Below are 16,340 nucleotides of genomic sequence, written 5' to 3'. Positions count from 1 at the left end.
TCACAACTCTTAACGATCAGCTCTTGAAAACCTTGCTGTCTTATCTGTGCAAAGCAATTCTCTAAGCAGACTTGTTTCTAAATGGGATATGTTTCAAAGCTTTTCCTTAAGGCACTAGTGACCCTGGAGTGGGTAATGCTCATCTGTCACTTATGAGAGAATGTGAATAAAAACAGGATCTTTGGTTTTTTTGAGTTTGCTCCTTGTCTGTAGCTGAAGTTATAAGCTGGTTGCTTTGGAAACTGAAGTCATAGAGTATATTGTGACTTTGTCTTTCTGTAGTATCTTCAATTCATTGCTCTTAAAGCCCTTGCCAGAGATAATCAGATCCAGCCTCACAGCCCCTCTGCGAGATGGGTGGTATTATCCTGCCTTCACAGATAGGGTAACAGAGGTCCAGAAGTGAAGGTCACAAAGCCAAGTCAGCAAAAAGAACGAGGAGTACTTGTGGCACCTTAACACGGCTACCACTCTGAAACCAAAGCCAAGTCAGTGGCAGAACTGGGATTACCATTTGAAAAATGATTCCTCTTGGATGGAATGAGGGGCAGAAGCATGGTTCGGGGCAGAAGCATGGTTCAGCACAGGTCCAACAAATGTCCCGTGTCTGGGGGCCAGAGTGGGGAAAGAGAAAGACAGAACATGTTCTCATTAGGGCCTATAACATCCTCTCAAGTCGATTATTATATGTGGTGTATAGTCTCCTGATTCCCTTTGCTGTGTCTTCCTGGTTTATTGTGCTCTGCTTCAGAGGAGGATTCAAATCTGTGGTCTTCAGAGACAGTGAGCTGGAGTTCTTCCATCTGCTTTACCATCTGCGGCTGAAGCCTAATTACTGAAGGTTTTGTTAAATTGGCCCCTACATTAGGGATTGAGAATGGGATTGGGAGAGTCTCATAATCCGAATCGTAGTGACCTGCTGCTGTTACCATTTGATGACCTGTGTGAAATGAGTTGATGGGGAGATAGTCACTTTCAAAAGACTCATACTAGCCCGACTGATGGGGGCAGTTTGCATAGAGACCACTAGGCATGAAGACGTCTACCTCGAGGTTGGAATTGCTGGTAGAATAACGTGGGGAAACCTTGTGATGTTGCTGATCCTGCTTAGTTATTAAGGTAGCAGATGGGTTCCTTTAAAAAAAATCCCAGGCCTTGTAGGTAGGACTCTAGTAACCCAGGCCATAAACAGGGCATTGAAAGGTGCCATAAGTCCAAAGTGAGTGGACAGTTCCTTAGTGATCCTCCTGCTGAAGTGGTTGAGGGGATTCCCCCAAAGCCAACAGCTGATATCTACCCAGTGCATCTCCTGGGGTGGACGCGGTTGGGAAATGCATCAAAGGGCTCACTCCTATCCATGTTATTGGGGTGGGATTACTGTGGGGGGGCGGGGAAAGTGATGTAAAAAATGCAACCAAAGCTTTAACATGACAAAAGGCCGCTTGTGCTTGTGTCTTGGCAAACCTGCTTTTCAGGAGGTGATGGGGTAAAGAGGGGTGTATCCACCGTACTTTGCAAACCCTGCTGTTGAGTCTCCTTTGCCTTCCTCTCTTGCAGTGTGGCCCCAGGAAGAGTACATTGTGGAGTATTCTTTGGAGTATGGGTTTTTACGCCTGTCTCAGAGCACTCGTCAGCGGCTCAGCATCCCAGTGATGGTGGTGACACTAGGTATGTAAGGGACATGACCGGGGCTCATGCATTAGTTGACAAGACTCTTCTAAAATGCCTGCATGTTGTTTGCCAACACCCCAATTTTAGCCATGCCCCCACACACCTACCTTTGCTTCAATCGCACAGAAACCTTTTATAACCTTGGAGAGGGCCCTCGTTCAGAGAAGGACAGTATTTACAGGCAGTGTCTTTCCAATACAATGCCCAGGCATCCATTACGGAGTCCAAAGCTAAGCAATCGGTTTTAATATTTGAGGCCTAGTGTTATTTTCTAGAGCAGTTGTCCCTCCCAGGAAGGAATCTCAAGAGACCAAACCTAAACGCTGCCCAATTCATATTATTTTGTTGCTTTTCCTCCTTTGCTTTAAACTTTAGAGGCTAGAAACAAAATAGCCTGCAGCCCTCAGAGACTTAACACTTGTGATGCACAACATTGATACTTATTGTCAGGAGCGATTATCCCTGTCAGAGCCAATGTTGAGCATGTCTCCTTAGCATTGGTGTTTATCTCTAATCATCTCGGCATCCTGCATAGCCACAGGGACCATTATCCTGTGACAGAGTTCTATTCCACTGATATTCTCTTAACAAGTTTCCAAGGAATAAGTATAGTCTTACACCTTCTAGTGCCAAAAATCCTAATTAATCAGATGCCAAAATTTGTGCAGCAATCAGATTAGACATAAGTAGTGCAAGCAGTGGTGTGTTCTGCTGTATTAAACAGTGATTACGGGGCAGATAACAAATGGGTCTCTGGTAAAGGTAGGTGGTGTTTTTATTTGGTGTGATCTTTCAAATTCCTACATAAGCACCCTACCTGCCTTACTAAAAATGGCTTGCATTTATATTCCACCTTTCCCCTAGATGGATCCCAGCCGCATTGTGAGCTGTTACATGTGTATATAAAACTCATTTGAATGTATGTAGCACTTTCATGTCACTATATTGACCTAATCACGGCAGCCACCGCTGTGGTGCAATGCTGAAACTTTTCCATCCGTGCCTGGAATTACCTGGAGATGCTGAGTCGCTTTGATTCAACATTTTAAGATCCTTTTGCTTTGATTCTGAATCTCATTGCAAATAACCATAACCATCCATCTCCCTGTCCTTACGCTTCCTGATTGTTTTTGCCATGTGAAGAACTTGTGTCCATATTGGCCGTTCTCATCCCACTGCAAAAGCCAATGTTTCTACAGTACTGTGCCTACTGTCCTGCTAAAAGGCTCAGACAGGGAAGTGCCATGCTTAGCTGAGGCAAGTGCGCCACTTCCGCTGGCTTAAGGAGGGAGAGTCTAAGCCTGGAAATTGAATTCTGTTTGCTCACAGAGCATCTGATGGGTCTTGAGGTAAATAGTAACAGGTAGAGTTTCCTGCTCTGCGGTTTCACTTCTGATTGAACAGAGTGAATCTTCTTTACCTTTCATGCAGATCCCACCAGAGACCAGTGCTTTGGAGACCGATTTAGTCGCCTGCTGCTGGACGAGTTCCTGGGTTATGATGACATTCTAATGTCCAGTGTGAAAGCTTTAGCTGAAAACGAAGAGAACAAAGGTAAAGACACTAGGGAGCAATATTGTGCTGGAATATTTAGAGAGGTGCATGGAGTCTGTGGGTGCATGAATGGTGTGCCCTGCCTGTTGACCATGCCCTAGTACTGAGAACGGTTACCCGGCTCCATGGGGAGATGATCACCAGGCAAGTAAAATGAAATAAGTGTGAGAAGAGAGAAGATAATGGCCACAAGAAAGATTTTTCTCCTGCCCTGTGCTGAATAAGAACGAAGGATGCACCAATACGGGAAGCTCAGCCTATCATTTATTGTTTAATCAGACCAGGCTCCTCTCTTTCTCCAGGTTTCCTCCGCAACGTGGTGTCTGGGGAGCACTATCGCTTTGTCAGCATGTGGATGGCTAGGACTTCGTACCTAGCAGCCTTTGTTATCATGGTCATATTTGTAAGTAAACCTGTTTCAGTGCTGTCTGGATTTCTGGACTAGGGCTTGCCAGGTTCTATTTAAAACTTGATTTTGGTAACTTTCGTATGTGCCCTACATCTGTATTAACACACGAGGCCACTGCTACTTTTACTAAATAGACTTAAAATCTTTTGCAAATTGACCCAGATGAAACCAATAAGCAAAGGAGGGTGAGATATCAGAGATGCCAAACCACTATGCATAGAGTTAGGGCAGTGATCCTCCTTCGATGCAAGACCATGTAAAACAATAATCTAATGGCTGGTGAGAGGAGGTGTTTAAATATCTCTCGCATGAAGATTCATCAGTCTTCTGTGATCTTTCTCAGAGACAGAGTATGGCCTAGCTGGAGGTGCACAGGACTGGGACAGAGCTGGAACTTTGGATTCTGGTCTCAACTCTGTTACAGATTTTTGCTTTGATTTTTTGGGCATCGCTTAACTTGTTAGAACCAGACTCCTCCTACAGCTAAACTACTTGCCTCTCTCTTTCACAGGGACAGCATGTGGTTTAATTACCGTTTGTAATGCGCCAAAGAAGCGCTACTTAAAACTAAGAGTGAAATGTGCAGTACAGTCTTGGGCTTTGTTACTGTGCTAAGAAAAATCCCCACAAGGCATCAGATTCTTAGTTAACATAGATTCTAAGGTCAGAAGGGTCTGTTATGATCATCTAATCCAGGGGTCGGCAACCTTTCAGAAGGGGTGTGCCAAGCCTTTATTTATTCACTCTGGTTTAAGTTTTCACCTGCCATTGATACATTTTAACATTTTTAGAAGGTCTCTTTCTATAAGTCTGTAATATAGAACTAAACTATTGTTGTATGTAAAAAGTAAATAAGGTTTTAAAAATGTTTAAGAAGCTTCATTTAAAATTAAATTAAAATGCAGAGCCCCCCAGACCGGTGGCCAGGCAGTGCGAGTGCCACTGAAAATCAGCTCACGTGCCTCCTTCGGCATGTGTGCCATAGGTTGCCTACCCCGATCTAATCTGACCTCCTGCATAGCCCAGGCCAAAGGACCTCATAAGTACATGTCACAGTTTGCAGGTTAACTGTGCACCTCTGACCCCTCTGCGGTCTGCTCAAGGGCACACCTTTACATCTCAAATCTCTAGCCATCACCTCTCTGTGAGCAAAGTACTGCAACTTTCTTCCTCCAGACTGAAGATTTAGCCTTCAATTCCTTCTGCCCTTCAGTGTGCGTATCCCAGCAAGTAAGATCGTAGCATAAATCAATAAAACGTGCTACACGCATGCTAGGTTTACTAAGTGTTTCCAGACCCTGGCATGTTTTCCAGTCCTTCGGATCCTTCCATCAGGGTTGTGCCCTCTTGGTTACAATCTCTTGTCAAGTATGAGAGGGCTAGCCATGTTAGTCTGGATCTGTAAAAGCGGCCAAGAGTTCTGTGGCACCTTATAGACTAACAGATGTATTGGAGCATGAGCTTTCGGGGGTGAATACCCACTTTGTTGGATGCATGACTTGTCAGTTATTGGATCAAACTGAGAAATTCGGAGTCAGTTCAGCTGAGCCTTTATACTAGAAGCCTTTCTTTGTCTCCTGGGCCTCTGGAACCCAGTCTGAACCAGTATATGCAAAAATCCCCAGGAGGTGGTTCCTCTTCGGAGCTGGACCTGTCCCAGGGTTTGCTGTAATGGCCCCGCACTGATGATCGTTCTTGGAGACGGTTTGGCAACTCTCTTCCATGGAGCCAGAATATAATTGCTGGCGCTCAGAGATACAGATAACATTAAAAACTTGGTACAGTAGACTCAAAGATTTTGCATGTGTCTGTAATATCTGTCTCAGTGCATCCCTTGATGACGCATCGGCACAAACTATATCATATTACAACCCTCTATGGGAAAACAAACTTCCCAGGGCAGTCCAGTTCTAACCCTGATCTGTTTTGCCTTTTCAGACGCTGTCAGTCTCAATGCTGTTGCGCTACTCTCATCATCAAATCTTTGTCTTCATTGGTAAGTGCTTCTGAATCTCACTCCTACAAACTGTTTCTTTTGGGATAATGCCTTGCCCTAGTGAACACCCACCCCCTTTGGAGGGCAAGAAAAGAGCTTAGCGTCTTTTGTGGAGTTGAGCCTACTTGAGACAGTAGATTGTTTATCCCATCTGTCATCCTCAAGCTGGGAAAACCTGGTAACATTTTCCAAAGGGGTTACTCAAAGCAGAAGCTGACATGGCAGGACTTTTGCCACCTGGAGTATGCTGCTTAGTGACCAAAGGACAGATTCTGTCCTAGTGTGAACGCAGCTCCATTGATTTCTAGACTCCTTTTCTTCCTGCTTACATCAGATCTGAATTTACCCTAAATTCTCCAGACAGATATGCTCTTTAAGTTGCCCTTTGTGACCACTTCCCCTCTTATCTGAGGTTGGCTGAATGCAAATCCCATGTTTCAGGACATGGCCTAATGCCTCAGGGGTCAAAAAACCACTGTCCCAAAAGTGCAGCCCTGGTGCCTTCTGAGGGATTTCAGCTTCCACTGAAGCAGTGGGTATAGGTCATTGCCAGGGCAGGATTTGTCAGACCAGTTGCCTGCTCCAGTGTGGGTCTTTGTGTTCTGTGAGCTGTAAGCAGTTAGTAGCCGTGCTGCCCCCTGCATGCACTCCTGCATCTAGTTCTAAAGATGGTTTGTGGCATGTTACTCTGCTCCATGCGCGGCTGAGAGCCCTACGGAGTTTGCTTTCCTTCTTGCAGTGGACCTCTTACAGATGCTGGAGATGAACATGACCATTGCATTCCCTGCTGCTCCATTACTCACGGTCATTTTGGCTCTAGTAGGTAAGAACGTGGATTTACTCCTTACGTAAAGGAAGAACACTGAGGAGGTCAGAAACAAACTTAGTGTAGCAAGTTGCTTCGGGGTGCGTTGAACACACAATCCCTCTCTTGTACCTTGCGTCCCTGGGGGTTTATTGTTCTCACTCCCTGCAGAGATGTAATATGTCATGGAACTCGGTGTGACCTTGTCGTCAGGTGTTTTTGTCCTAGTCTCCAGTAGAAATATACCTACGCTCAGGTTAGGGCTGATCAGGATTATGATTCTCAGAGCTGTGCGTTGGGGTGGAGGTAATCTACATTTTGTGTGTGTATGTACATTATGTATAGCTCTGATCTACTTCTCCGTCTCTCGCTTTCCTGACCTATGTCCTACACCTACAAAACTTCATTTAAAAACAATAAATCCTGTGCTGTGGCTAACGCTATAGGTGAAGATTCCAGTCAGCAGGGGAATCTTTGTGCTTTACCTCATGCCCTGTTAGAAACCAGCTCCATTGTGCCTGGTTGCATTTGCTCTGCAATCCAGCAAATGCATCATAGCACCAGTTGCTACATAGTGTTTACCCTGGGTGCACCCTTGGTTCTGGAGAATGGCAAGCTGGGATTACCCATTGACCAGGCCCCACAGCTAGTTGACATGTCAGTGTTTTTCGTCCGGCAGGCATGGAGGCCATTATGTCAGAGTTCTTCAATGACACCACTACTGCGTTTTATATCATCCTCATTGTGTGGCTGGCGGACCAGTATGATGCCATCTGTTGCCACACCAATACTAGTAAGAGGCATTGGCTCAGGTAAGAGAGTTGCCCATTCTCCTTCTAGCACGTGCACTTCCATCACCTAGCCGTGTGCTTCAGACCTAGATTGCATGCCACTTTATTCTGCGATGCGAGGCTTCTTTAAAATTTTCATCCAGCGGGGCTAGGTTGCCTTCCATTTCGGATAGCTACCGTTTTCCCTTCTTGGCCCCCGATGTTCCTGCATCTGAAGCCCACATTCAGGAGGCAAGTTGGCTCTTTCCTGTGTAACTGTTAGGAAGTCCCCCTTTTAAAACTGATTCAGACATTTGCCCACTTGTCAGTCCTGCTCTATTTAGATGAACACCGATGTCTGCTGAGAAAGTCAAGAGTACCCATTAGTCAAGGTCTCACAGCTGCTCAGTGGGAAATCCCCTCTCCAGGCTGGGGTGGGTGGGGGGGTTCTCTCTGTGGTTACGTCCTGTTCCTTATTGTCCTTTCTCTTTCCAGGTTCTTCTACTTGTACCACTTTGCCTTCTATGCATACCACTATCGATTTAATGGACAGTACAGCAGCCTGGCTCTGGTCACCTCATGGCTTTTCATCCAGGTAAGCAGTGGCCTTCTTTTGCTGTTCATTAGGTAGAAGAGCAGATTATATGAGACAGATCTATGTCTTAGAGCTAATTCTCCCCGTGGTCACTTCATTAACCTTATGAGGGAGCTGGATAGAAATCTAAGGCTTAAAATATCAAGTCAGAAGCTGATCAGGCCACTTGAATGGCTACGCATGGATGGACACAGACTAGAGTAAATTACCCCTGAGTCACTGAAGCCACAATGTAAACTCTATAAAAGCTGTTACAAAGTTGGATTTGAGCAGAAATCCTCACTTAACCAAGAGATCTGTGCACTCTGGGACCATGAGGGTAGAGGGTGGGTGAAACTGCCAAATCCCTTAAGATACAGGGCCTTGGACTTCTAAGTCATGGGCTCAGATCCATCTGTGGCCATTAGTAACTGAAAGTTGGACCCATAAAATGACTGAGGGTTAATGGCAAGTGAGTGTTGGGCAGGGTAGAGGGTCTCAGTCAAATTCCCACTGGATATCTGTCTAGATTACATAAGGTACTTTCCTAAATGATCTCTTTGCGATTCAGGGGCCAGGGACTGAATGGGCATATGCAGAACTCCCCATGTAGGTGATGCCTGTTGTGATGGTTGAATGGTATAGAGGATGCTTGCACTGCTGCTGCCTGATGTCCCTGCTCTGTGGCTAGAGGACTTGTCTCTGGCTGATGTCCTGACACCTCACACCAGCTATAAGCCTGCAGTCAGCTGTCCATAGAAACTCCAGATATTCCTGGCTGCTGCCTTTCTCCCCGTGCCTCCTTAAGAGGCTTGGATTCTGTGGTCCTCTGGTTGGTTGTAGGGCTTTTGTGGCCCCACTAAGCTGCTGGAGAGGCCTCTAGGTACCACAGTGGAAGGAGGAAAATCCTTCCCAAAATGTCTTAGGTTTGACTCTAAAATCCTGAACGTTTCTGGTTCCAGTATGAGTCGAGCAGCCTAGCCACTCCCCTGCTCTTGTGATTACAACAGTTAAGGGAACCAAGTCACAGGCTTTCTACAGGGCTGCAGCAAAAACCTCTCTGGCAGATCTTGGCCAACAAGTAACTCCTTTCCCTTTTGTGTTCCCTAGCACTCCATGATCTATTTTTTCCATCATTATGAGCTGCCAGCCATCCTCCAGCAGATCAGAATCCAAGAGATGCTGCTGCAGAACCAGCAGGTGGGTCAAGGGACCCAAACAACACTGCAGGACAACCTCAACAACAACACTACAGCCGCCCCCACCGACATGGGTGGCAGGCAGCCTCATCCGGCAGCTGGTCCCGCCATAGAAAGCAGCAGCCCCAGTTCTCTGGCTCCCAGCGAGGATCCCAGTGCTGTTGCCATTGCAGCCGCTACAGCCTCTTCTGTAGGGAGCGATCTGAACTGGGTAGCTGAAACTGCCGCCATCATTACAGAAGCCTCGTTTCTGTCTGACCTGAGCACTACCCTCTTGGAGCCAAACGTGGTGCACGAAACCATGGCCAATGGGAGCCCACAGGATGCTGCTGTCGCTGCTGCTTCAAGCTTGGTAGCCCGAATTCGAGTCAGTAGCGACCGCGTGGAGACTGCTATGGGCTCCATTACTATTGAGGTCTCTTCAACAGCAGTGGTTACTGCAACAGATGTGCCCCCTGGGGCAGAAGACATACCAGCTGCCCCCCTTGTCCCAGCACAGGGGGATGGTGCATCCATCACTAGTGCTTCCTTTCCTGAGCAGACTGAGGCTGCAGGGGAGTCATTGAGCCAAGCAGAACCTAGTGGAAACGACTGTGTTGCAAACAGTAACCTGGCAGAGACCCCTCAGCCCTTCACGCAAGATACTGATCTGGTCAAGCATTTGGATAGTGCTTTTGGGGACCATGGGGAGACTGCCCCCTGGCCAACAGCAGTGGACGGTACAGCCAGCTCCGAAGCTCACTCGGAACCAGAGTCCAGGAGCCTGTCCTGAGCTTGTTCTCTCCTTGATCTCTGGCAGTCCAGAAGGAATCTAGATTTCTTATTTCTCCTCATGCCTCCCCCATAATTCCTTTTAGTGGAGGCAGAGCAGCTGGAGTGCGGTAAAGAGGCAGTTCGTTTCTCCCTTGGACAGTAGATGTGTATGTGTGTAAAAGGACAGACTAGCCAGGAGCCATTAATACCCAGCATCCCTCTGCAACTAGATCTGCAGAGAGAGGTTCTTCACCGTGTGCAAGCTGCTGGGTCCCACGTTTTTCTTAAGCCATTGGCAGACAACAGGGCTGCAGGATTGCTGCACTTGGGCTAATCAGTGTCACACTTCTGTGGTCCCCCCTTCTTCCTCTCCCACCCCTCCTGCGTTGCTCTTACAAGGAAGGGCTTCCAGGTGTACCGGCTGGATCAGCTGCTGGGGACTGAGTCGTCAGCCCTACTTGCCTTTGCAAGTGTGACCCAACTTGTACTAAACAATTTTTTTGTTTTTAACCAAAAAAAAAAGAGAAAAAAATCTTAATGTGATGAATTTCATCTAATGTGGTGTATTCCTGGAAAGACAGGTGGGAAAGTTCATCAGCTGAAATGGAAATGAACCTCAGGGGCTGTCAGAAACCACTTGTTGGAGCTGAGAGTCATTTCCTTTCATCAGGGAGCTTCGGTGGATGCTGCTTGACATCTTCACTCTGACAGTTTGGTAGTGTCTAGCTGATTTGTCCGCAGCTGAATCTCCCTGTTCTCAGCTCTTGTTCCTCACCACCCATGTGGGCCTTGACTGTATAGGGGTTTTTTGGCTACTTAGCAAAGGAGTAAAGTTGGCTGTTGCAAAGACAAATTCTATATATAGCTCTATCTATTTTTAGAAGGAAGCAGAGGTTTTAAAGGGTGAGAGACAAGACTGTATTAATGGGGGGAGAAGATACAGGCGGCAGTTTCCTGGTGTTCCTGTCTGAGAACTGCAGTTTAACAGAATGTGTGTGTGGTGGGGGTGTTCAGGTCTTCTTTGGAGATCCCCAGAAGGCAGCAGAGGGCATCAGCGAGCTTGGCCTTCCGCTAGGGGAAGTGCATCTTAAGCCCTGTGCCTCTTTTTCCAGATATCATTGCAGTAGAGAAGCTGAGAAATAGGGCTTCGATTAGCTGTAGTTAAGCATCTTTCTGCTGCCCTCTCCCCCTGACCTCTTATCCGTGGCCACTCTGTCCTGGGAGAGGTGAAAAATGAGGCTGTTTTCCTGTGCTAACAGATCTCTGAGAGCCAGTCAGCACTGTCTGAGCAGATAGGTTCATACTGCTTCCCTGGCAGGTGGCAGGGGTGTGCTTGGAACCATCTAGGCTGATTCTGGGACAGATCCCCATGGCTATCCTCCCTTTTCCATTCCCACTGCACCCCCGAAAGGAGAGCAGCTTTTCTTGCTGCTACATGGCCTCCGGCAGAGGCTCTCTGAATCCAGCACCTTAAATGCATAGCACATAGACTGGATAAGGTCGAGCCAGGGGCTGTGGCATGAAAACATTAGTTAGAAACTGAACTATAGCTTCATAATTCATGGAAGAGCCTTCAGGGACGCATGTGTGTAGCCTGGTCACCACACAGCTCCACTCTTCGCTTTGGTGGCTTAGCTTGTCTTTTCAGTGCCTTGTCCCATGCGTGGGACACCTTCACATCCTAAGATTGGGCCCTTCCATGAGTTGAGAAATCCCCTTGGCACAGCACCAGAAGGGGAGACTGCAGGTAGAAAACCGTTACTCGTGATGGTTCAGGAGAAAAGCAAAGGACCCGAACACTGAAGCCAAGAAGAAATTTAGAAAAACCCTCCCTCTCTTCCCTGGCAAAAAGGAAGCCTGGAGCACTGTCGTGCTGAGAGGAGAGGCAAAGCTAGCTGTGAGATTAGTCTTACCCTGGTAGACTCTAGTTTCCCTAAGGGCTATCCGGCTCTATACCATTTTACTAACTAACTAGTTGTAGTGGGTGAATCTGGTACCCAAGTTAGACAGGCTGCATTAGAAACCAGCCTGTTATCGGCAGCAGAGTTTTCTATTCAGTCAGCCTGCTCTGGTATACCCATCCTGGGAGCTGCTTCCTTTGGAGAAGGGTTTGTGGTAGGTGACGTCCAGTTCCCCCAGCAAGGCTCGGAGAGGGGAGAGAAACTCAGGAAAAGGTAGCAGATGTGGTGGAAAAGGGACGTGTCATGGAGGAGGGTGGGGCTTAGCCCCCCTTGTTAGAGGGGCGCTGGGAGGCATATCTCCAGGGGGACAGAGACCAAGCTGTGGAATTGTCCTTGGGCTCCATTCTTGTCTACATGAGCTAAGCAGCCCTCATCCAGGAAGGTAAGTGCAGCTGGTGTTTTCTTCCTGTCTGATCAGTCCCAGAAATGAGGCCCTCTGGCATTTCCACTGCTTAGCACACGGGGAAGGCGCTGTTGGGTGGAGAGTTGGCATGTGATCAAAGGCTTTGTGCTGGGCAGCCCCTGACACGGCAGAGGGGTTTCCGACAGTATCTTCGCTTTCTGTTTCTCTGCCTTTCCTCCCCAGACTCCCTTTTTAGGGAGTATATGCTGCTGCTGCTGGAGATGGAGAGCGCTGGCCAGGGGCCGATATGTTGGTGGACCCCTCTCAGTACACCCAGCCTCTCCAGGAGCGAGATGGGGTCCAGCCAACATCTCTCCCCTCAATTATCTGATGCTGCTTCTAGGCAGGTTGTAAAGGTCACAGAGCACAAGGCAGCAGAAATAGCTGTAAGATTTGTGGGGTGGGGGAGGGAAATGAACCAAATCATTTGCTGAATGAAGGGTAGAGTTAATTCTATTTAATGTACAAAATGTGTTTGTATATATAATAAATATTATCTCTAATGGCTTCAGGGGTGCTGCTTCGCTGTCGGTCGTGCTGGAGTCCTGGGCGTGCTCGAGCTGGTCTTCAGTCCGGGCAGTATCGCGTACACTTAGCGCCTAGGTCTAAGACTGTCATAGGATCTGAGCACCTCCCCACCCTGGAGGTGGGGCACTATTAGATTTCCCCCACCCCCAGCTTTACTCAAAAATACAGTTTTGTGATTAAATTCCCTGTAGCTCTGCAATTTTGTGCCTTGAGAGAGGATCCTGGCTAACTCAAATCTTTAATTCACTAAACAAAATCCTCATCCCAGGCTGACTGTTGCATTCAAAAAAACAGCTCAGAGTGAAAGAAAGATGGGGAGAGACGCTCATGCTGGTGAGGGAGCTGGACAGAGCTGCTTTCCACAAGCTTGGGGGCTGGAGTGAGCAGGTTCCTGAGTCAATCTACATTTCACCCCCCCCCCCCCCCCCCCCCCCCCACACACACCCCCCCCCCCCCACTCAACCACCTGCAGAATCTGAAGGGGGTGGGTGGGAGGAGAAGTCTGCATTGCTTTTTATTCTATTTAAAATCTTCAACTTTGTACATTTTATTTACAATCAATGTTACAGCTGCTGCTAGCAAAAGGAAACACTTAAAATTTGCATCACCCAAACCCCTGCACAGTGTTTTCTGGATAACTGTCACCCTCAGATGTTGTAGGGAAATTTGAGTAGATGTCTACTCAGTGTCTCTCACCCACCTGGGGAGAGAAGGGATCCTAAACTGGGCACAAACTTTCCTAGCCTGAGACACTGGTTCTTGGTTCTTAGTTCCTCATTGGATTCCATCTAGTTTCCCCGAACACCTATTTTAAATAGGGAAGGATTCTTCGGTCCGAGGCAGCGGGGAAAGAACTAACCCTTGAGAAAAGCCAGTTCTGTCCTCCCACCTGCAGTAATCACTAACTGAAATCCGTTTTGAAGTGAGATTCTCCTTTGTAGGAATCTGTTTGCCATTACCAAAAGGACAGCAGCAGAATGGGAATTGGGTCCCAGCTGCGATACGAAGGAATTAATTTAAAAACAAAGCAGTGAGTGAGTGAGTCAGGCCCTGAAGCACCTGGGGAGCATTTCCCAGTTGCTGTGATCTGTGCTAAAGTAACAGCCTACTTCCTAGGCAGCTCTGCCACTTCCCCAACCAGGAGGAGCCTCTGCACATGCTGTCCAGGTGCTGGTTTGATTTAAGATGTGAAAGGAAACAGCAGCTGGTTTTCCAGAGCTGAGTTAAAGGAACCTGGACGGCCTGTGTCCCATTACCTGTCCTCGCTCTTCTCCACAATAGGCTTAACAGACAGCATGCGGCTGTTCTTAGTGGGCCCCAATGCAGCCACCAGCTCGCTCTTCTGCACCAAGGCTGCTCTCAGCTGATCCCTGATTGCCTGAATCCATCCCTCCAGCTCCCTGAGCTCCTCACTGGCATCCCACTCCTCCGGCTGGGGCATCCTGCCGTTCATGCAGTGCCACACGGGCACCTCCCTCTCCTGCACCAGCTCAGAGGGTGTCTGCTGCATGTTGAAACGCACCCGCTTGTCCTCTTTCTTAGTGGCCTTCCTGAGGTTGTTCCAGCTTGGCTGGCTGGCATTTGGAGCTGCTGTCTCCTCACTCTTCTGAATGTTGCACCTTCAGAGCGAAACAGGCAGAGGGTGAGTCGAGCCTTCTGGGCTGAGTCTACCATCCCAGCTGGCTACATGTCTCCCCCACCCCTCATTGTCTGTGTCCTTCCTGAGAGAGAGGATGGCAACAGCTGGTCAAAGCAGGGTCCTCCCCCTAGAAGGGTTGGGTGACTGAGACTGTGTTGGATCCTCATCTTTCCAAGCTGGACACTCACACCCAAGATTATTTGCTGGTGGCCATCAAGGGTCCAGGACGGGGCACCCTTCTCCCATCCAGCTACCCTAACACCCATAGGATGTGTTGTACCATTAGCTGTTTGCACAGCTGCTGGGGTCGAGAGGCCTCTGCTCTAAGCTACTGCTGCAGCTGGACAGCAGGAGCTGCCAACCTGCAGCAAAGCCGCAGGCCAGCAGCAGAGGTGGAACAGAGTTTTGCCCCCCGTCGGTACCTTTTCTCAAGTCTCAGCTTTTGGTTTTTCTGCTCCTCGAAGCCCACGTTCAGGGCCCGGTGGATTTTCTGTGAAGTGCAAAGGAGGAGAGGAATCAGACCCCGCAGGGAAAGGGCTGGGGCGATGTTAGGACAGGGCTCTGCCTTTTCAGGGTCACTTTAACTTTGATTTAGTGCTGCGGAGAATGGCTTTCTGGAGCTCCTGCAGAAGGGAGGATTACAGGCTGGGGGTGGGTGTGAGTCTCAACAGCTGCTGGCTGTAGGCAGTGGGGAAGAGGACAGCGTGAGACAAGGGGCAGGGGCAGAGGAGGGGAATCTTTAGGGCAATATCAATGCCCGAAGACACTCTGTAGGGGCTTTGTGTTACGGGTGGCAGGGCTGTGTCCCACGCGGGCAAGGCTGGAGAAAAGAGAACTGCACAGGGGCGTTGTGGGCCATGACTGGGGCTAGTAGGGGGACTGTTCTCACCTCTGCTAGGGAAGGGGCACCTGGAAGCAAGGGGCTAGTGGGGACTAAGAGGCCCTGGTGGAGGCAGCAGGAGGTGCTGCCCAGACAGCTTCAAAACCCAGCCCGCGGGGGGGGAGGGGGGGCGTTTAAGAGAAGCAGGGCTGGGATCCAGTTGCTCTCACCTGGCTGGTGTGCAGCCAATAGTTGAATTTCTTCTTCTTCTTGATGCGGGGCAGGATGAGGCGGTAGAAGACGTGCTCGCCCAGGGAGGTGAGCAAGGAGCCGCAGAGCCCGACACACAGCAGGACAAAGAGCCCAGAGAAGTGATAAATGCCCACCTGCAGCGTCTGGAAGGGAAAGGGGACGGGGGGAGGATTGACCTAGACTGAGGAGTGGGTCAGTGCCCCCTCCACCTGCCATACAAGGCTCCTGTAGCAACCTAGCCCCACCATGTCTCCTCCCTGCAGAGCCCCCACCCCTCCCCCCGGGCTGCCCTCACCTTGGTGACGGCCCAGACCCGCTTGCCACAGGGCACCATCTTGTACCACTTGTCGTGCAGCAGGTCCATGAAGCCGGCCGACTTGTAGCGGCTGATGAACTCAGAGAGGTTGGAGGTCAGTGGTGAGTTCTGGGGGAGCCCGATTCCATAGCCTGGGGCAGAGAGAGAATGACAGAGAGAGAGGCACCAGCCCGGGGCTGGAGCCTGGGCTCTGTTCCCGGGCACACTGACTGTGAGCACATCACCTCCCTTCTTGTGGCCTTTGTGGCTCTTCCCAGCCTGGCTAGAGGATGCTGTTCAGGGCAGTGAGTGTACGGCACCAAGCTCAGCAGGGGTCTGATCCCATCCGGGCCACAAGGTGCTACCACGATACAAATAAGGAATAAAAGCGCTGGGCTCCTGCCCCCTCTAGCCCTGTCACTGCAGCAGCCGAGCCTCAGGAGGGCTTGTCACCCCATTGAAAGCTGGAGGAACTTGGGCAAGGTCACAGAGCTGGCCTATGAACCTGGATTGCCCGGGCCTGGCCCAGCACCATAGGCTGACTGGGGGGGGTTTCCTCAGGGCCCTTTGGTCTGCCAAGTGCCTGCAGCTACACTGCCCAGTGTGGTTTAGGGCCAGGGGGTGGGGATGGGACTGCTCCCCCCTTTCCCACACACCTGAGGTAAGTTAAGTTATTTTCATCATAAGACAGGCTGGCCCATTGGCTGGGAG

At 49.2% G+C, this 16,340-nt stretch overlaps 2 protein-coding genes across 3 annotated transcripts in view; one reads left to right on the top strand and one right to left on the bottom strand.

The window, feature by feature from the left end:
• TMEM259 (transmembrane protein 259) overlaps window positions 1–12,602 on the top strand; it is a 29,855-nt gene extending 17,253 nt beyond the window's left edge. For both annotated transcript variants that reach the window (XM_032786490.2, XM_032786418.2), the window contains exons 4-11: window positions 1,558–1,668; window positions 3,103–3,225; window positions 3,528–3,628; window positions 5,573–5,630; window positions 6,370–6,453; window positions 7,115–7,247; window positions 7,701–7,800; window positions 8,890–12,602. In XM_032786490.2, coding sequence (XP_032642381.1) covers window positions 1,558–1,668; window positions 3,103–3,225; window positions 3,528–3,628; window positions 5,573–5,630; window positions 6,370–6,453; window positions 7,115–7,247; window positions 7,701–7,800; window positions 8,890–9,750 — 1,571 coding nt within the window. In that variant the 3' untranslated portion in view covers window positions 9,751–12,602. The remainder of the gene's footprint in view (window positions 1–1,557; window positions 1,669–3,102; window positions 3,226–3,527; window positions 3,629–5,572; window positions 5,631–6,369; window positions 6,454–7,114; window positions 7,248–7,700; window positions 7,801–8,889) is intronic.
• A 529-nt stretch (window positions 12,603–13,131) lies between these two features.
• Window positions 13,132–16,340, bottom strand: part of GRIN3B (glutamate ionotropic receptor NMDA type subunit 3B) — a 20,684-nt gene continuing 17,475 nt past the window's right edge. Inside the window, exons 6-9 of the mRNA XM_032786148.1 lie at window positions 15,630–15,781; window positions 15,313–15,477; window positions 14,685–14,752; window positions 13,132–14,242 (exon numbers count right to left, since the gene is read on the bottom strand). Of these exons, the coding sequence (XP_032642039.1) occupies window positions 13,876–14,242; window positions 14,685–14,752; window positions 15,313–15,477; window positions 15,630–15,781 (752 nt within the window). The 3' untranslated portion in view covers window positions 13,132–13,875. The remainder of the gene's footprint in view (window positions 14,243–14,684; window positions 14,753–15,312; window positions 15,478–15,629; window positions 15,782–16,340) is intronic.

The sequence above is a fragment of the Chelonoidis abingdonii genome, chromosome 11, assembly GCF_003597395.2.
Source record: "Chelonoidis abingdonii isolate Lonesome George chromosome 11, CheloAbing_2.0, whole genome shotgun sequence".
NCBI classification, from domain to species: domain Eukaryota; kingdom Metazoa; phylum Chordata; order Testudines; family Testudinidae; genus Chelonoidis; species Chelonoidis abingdonii.
The sequence above is the reverse complement of the archived record's forward strand: the minus strand, read 5'-3'. Positions and strand labels throughout refer to the sequence as shown.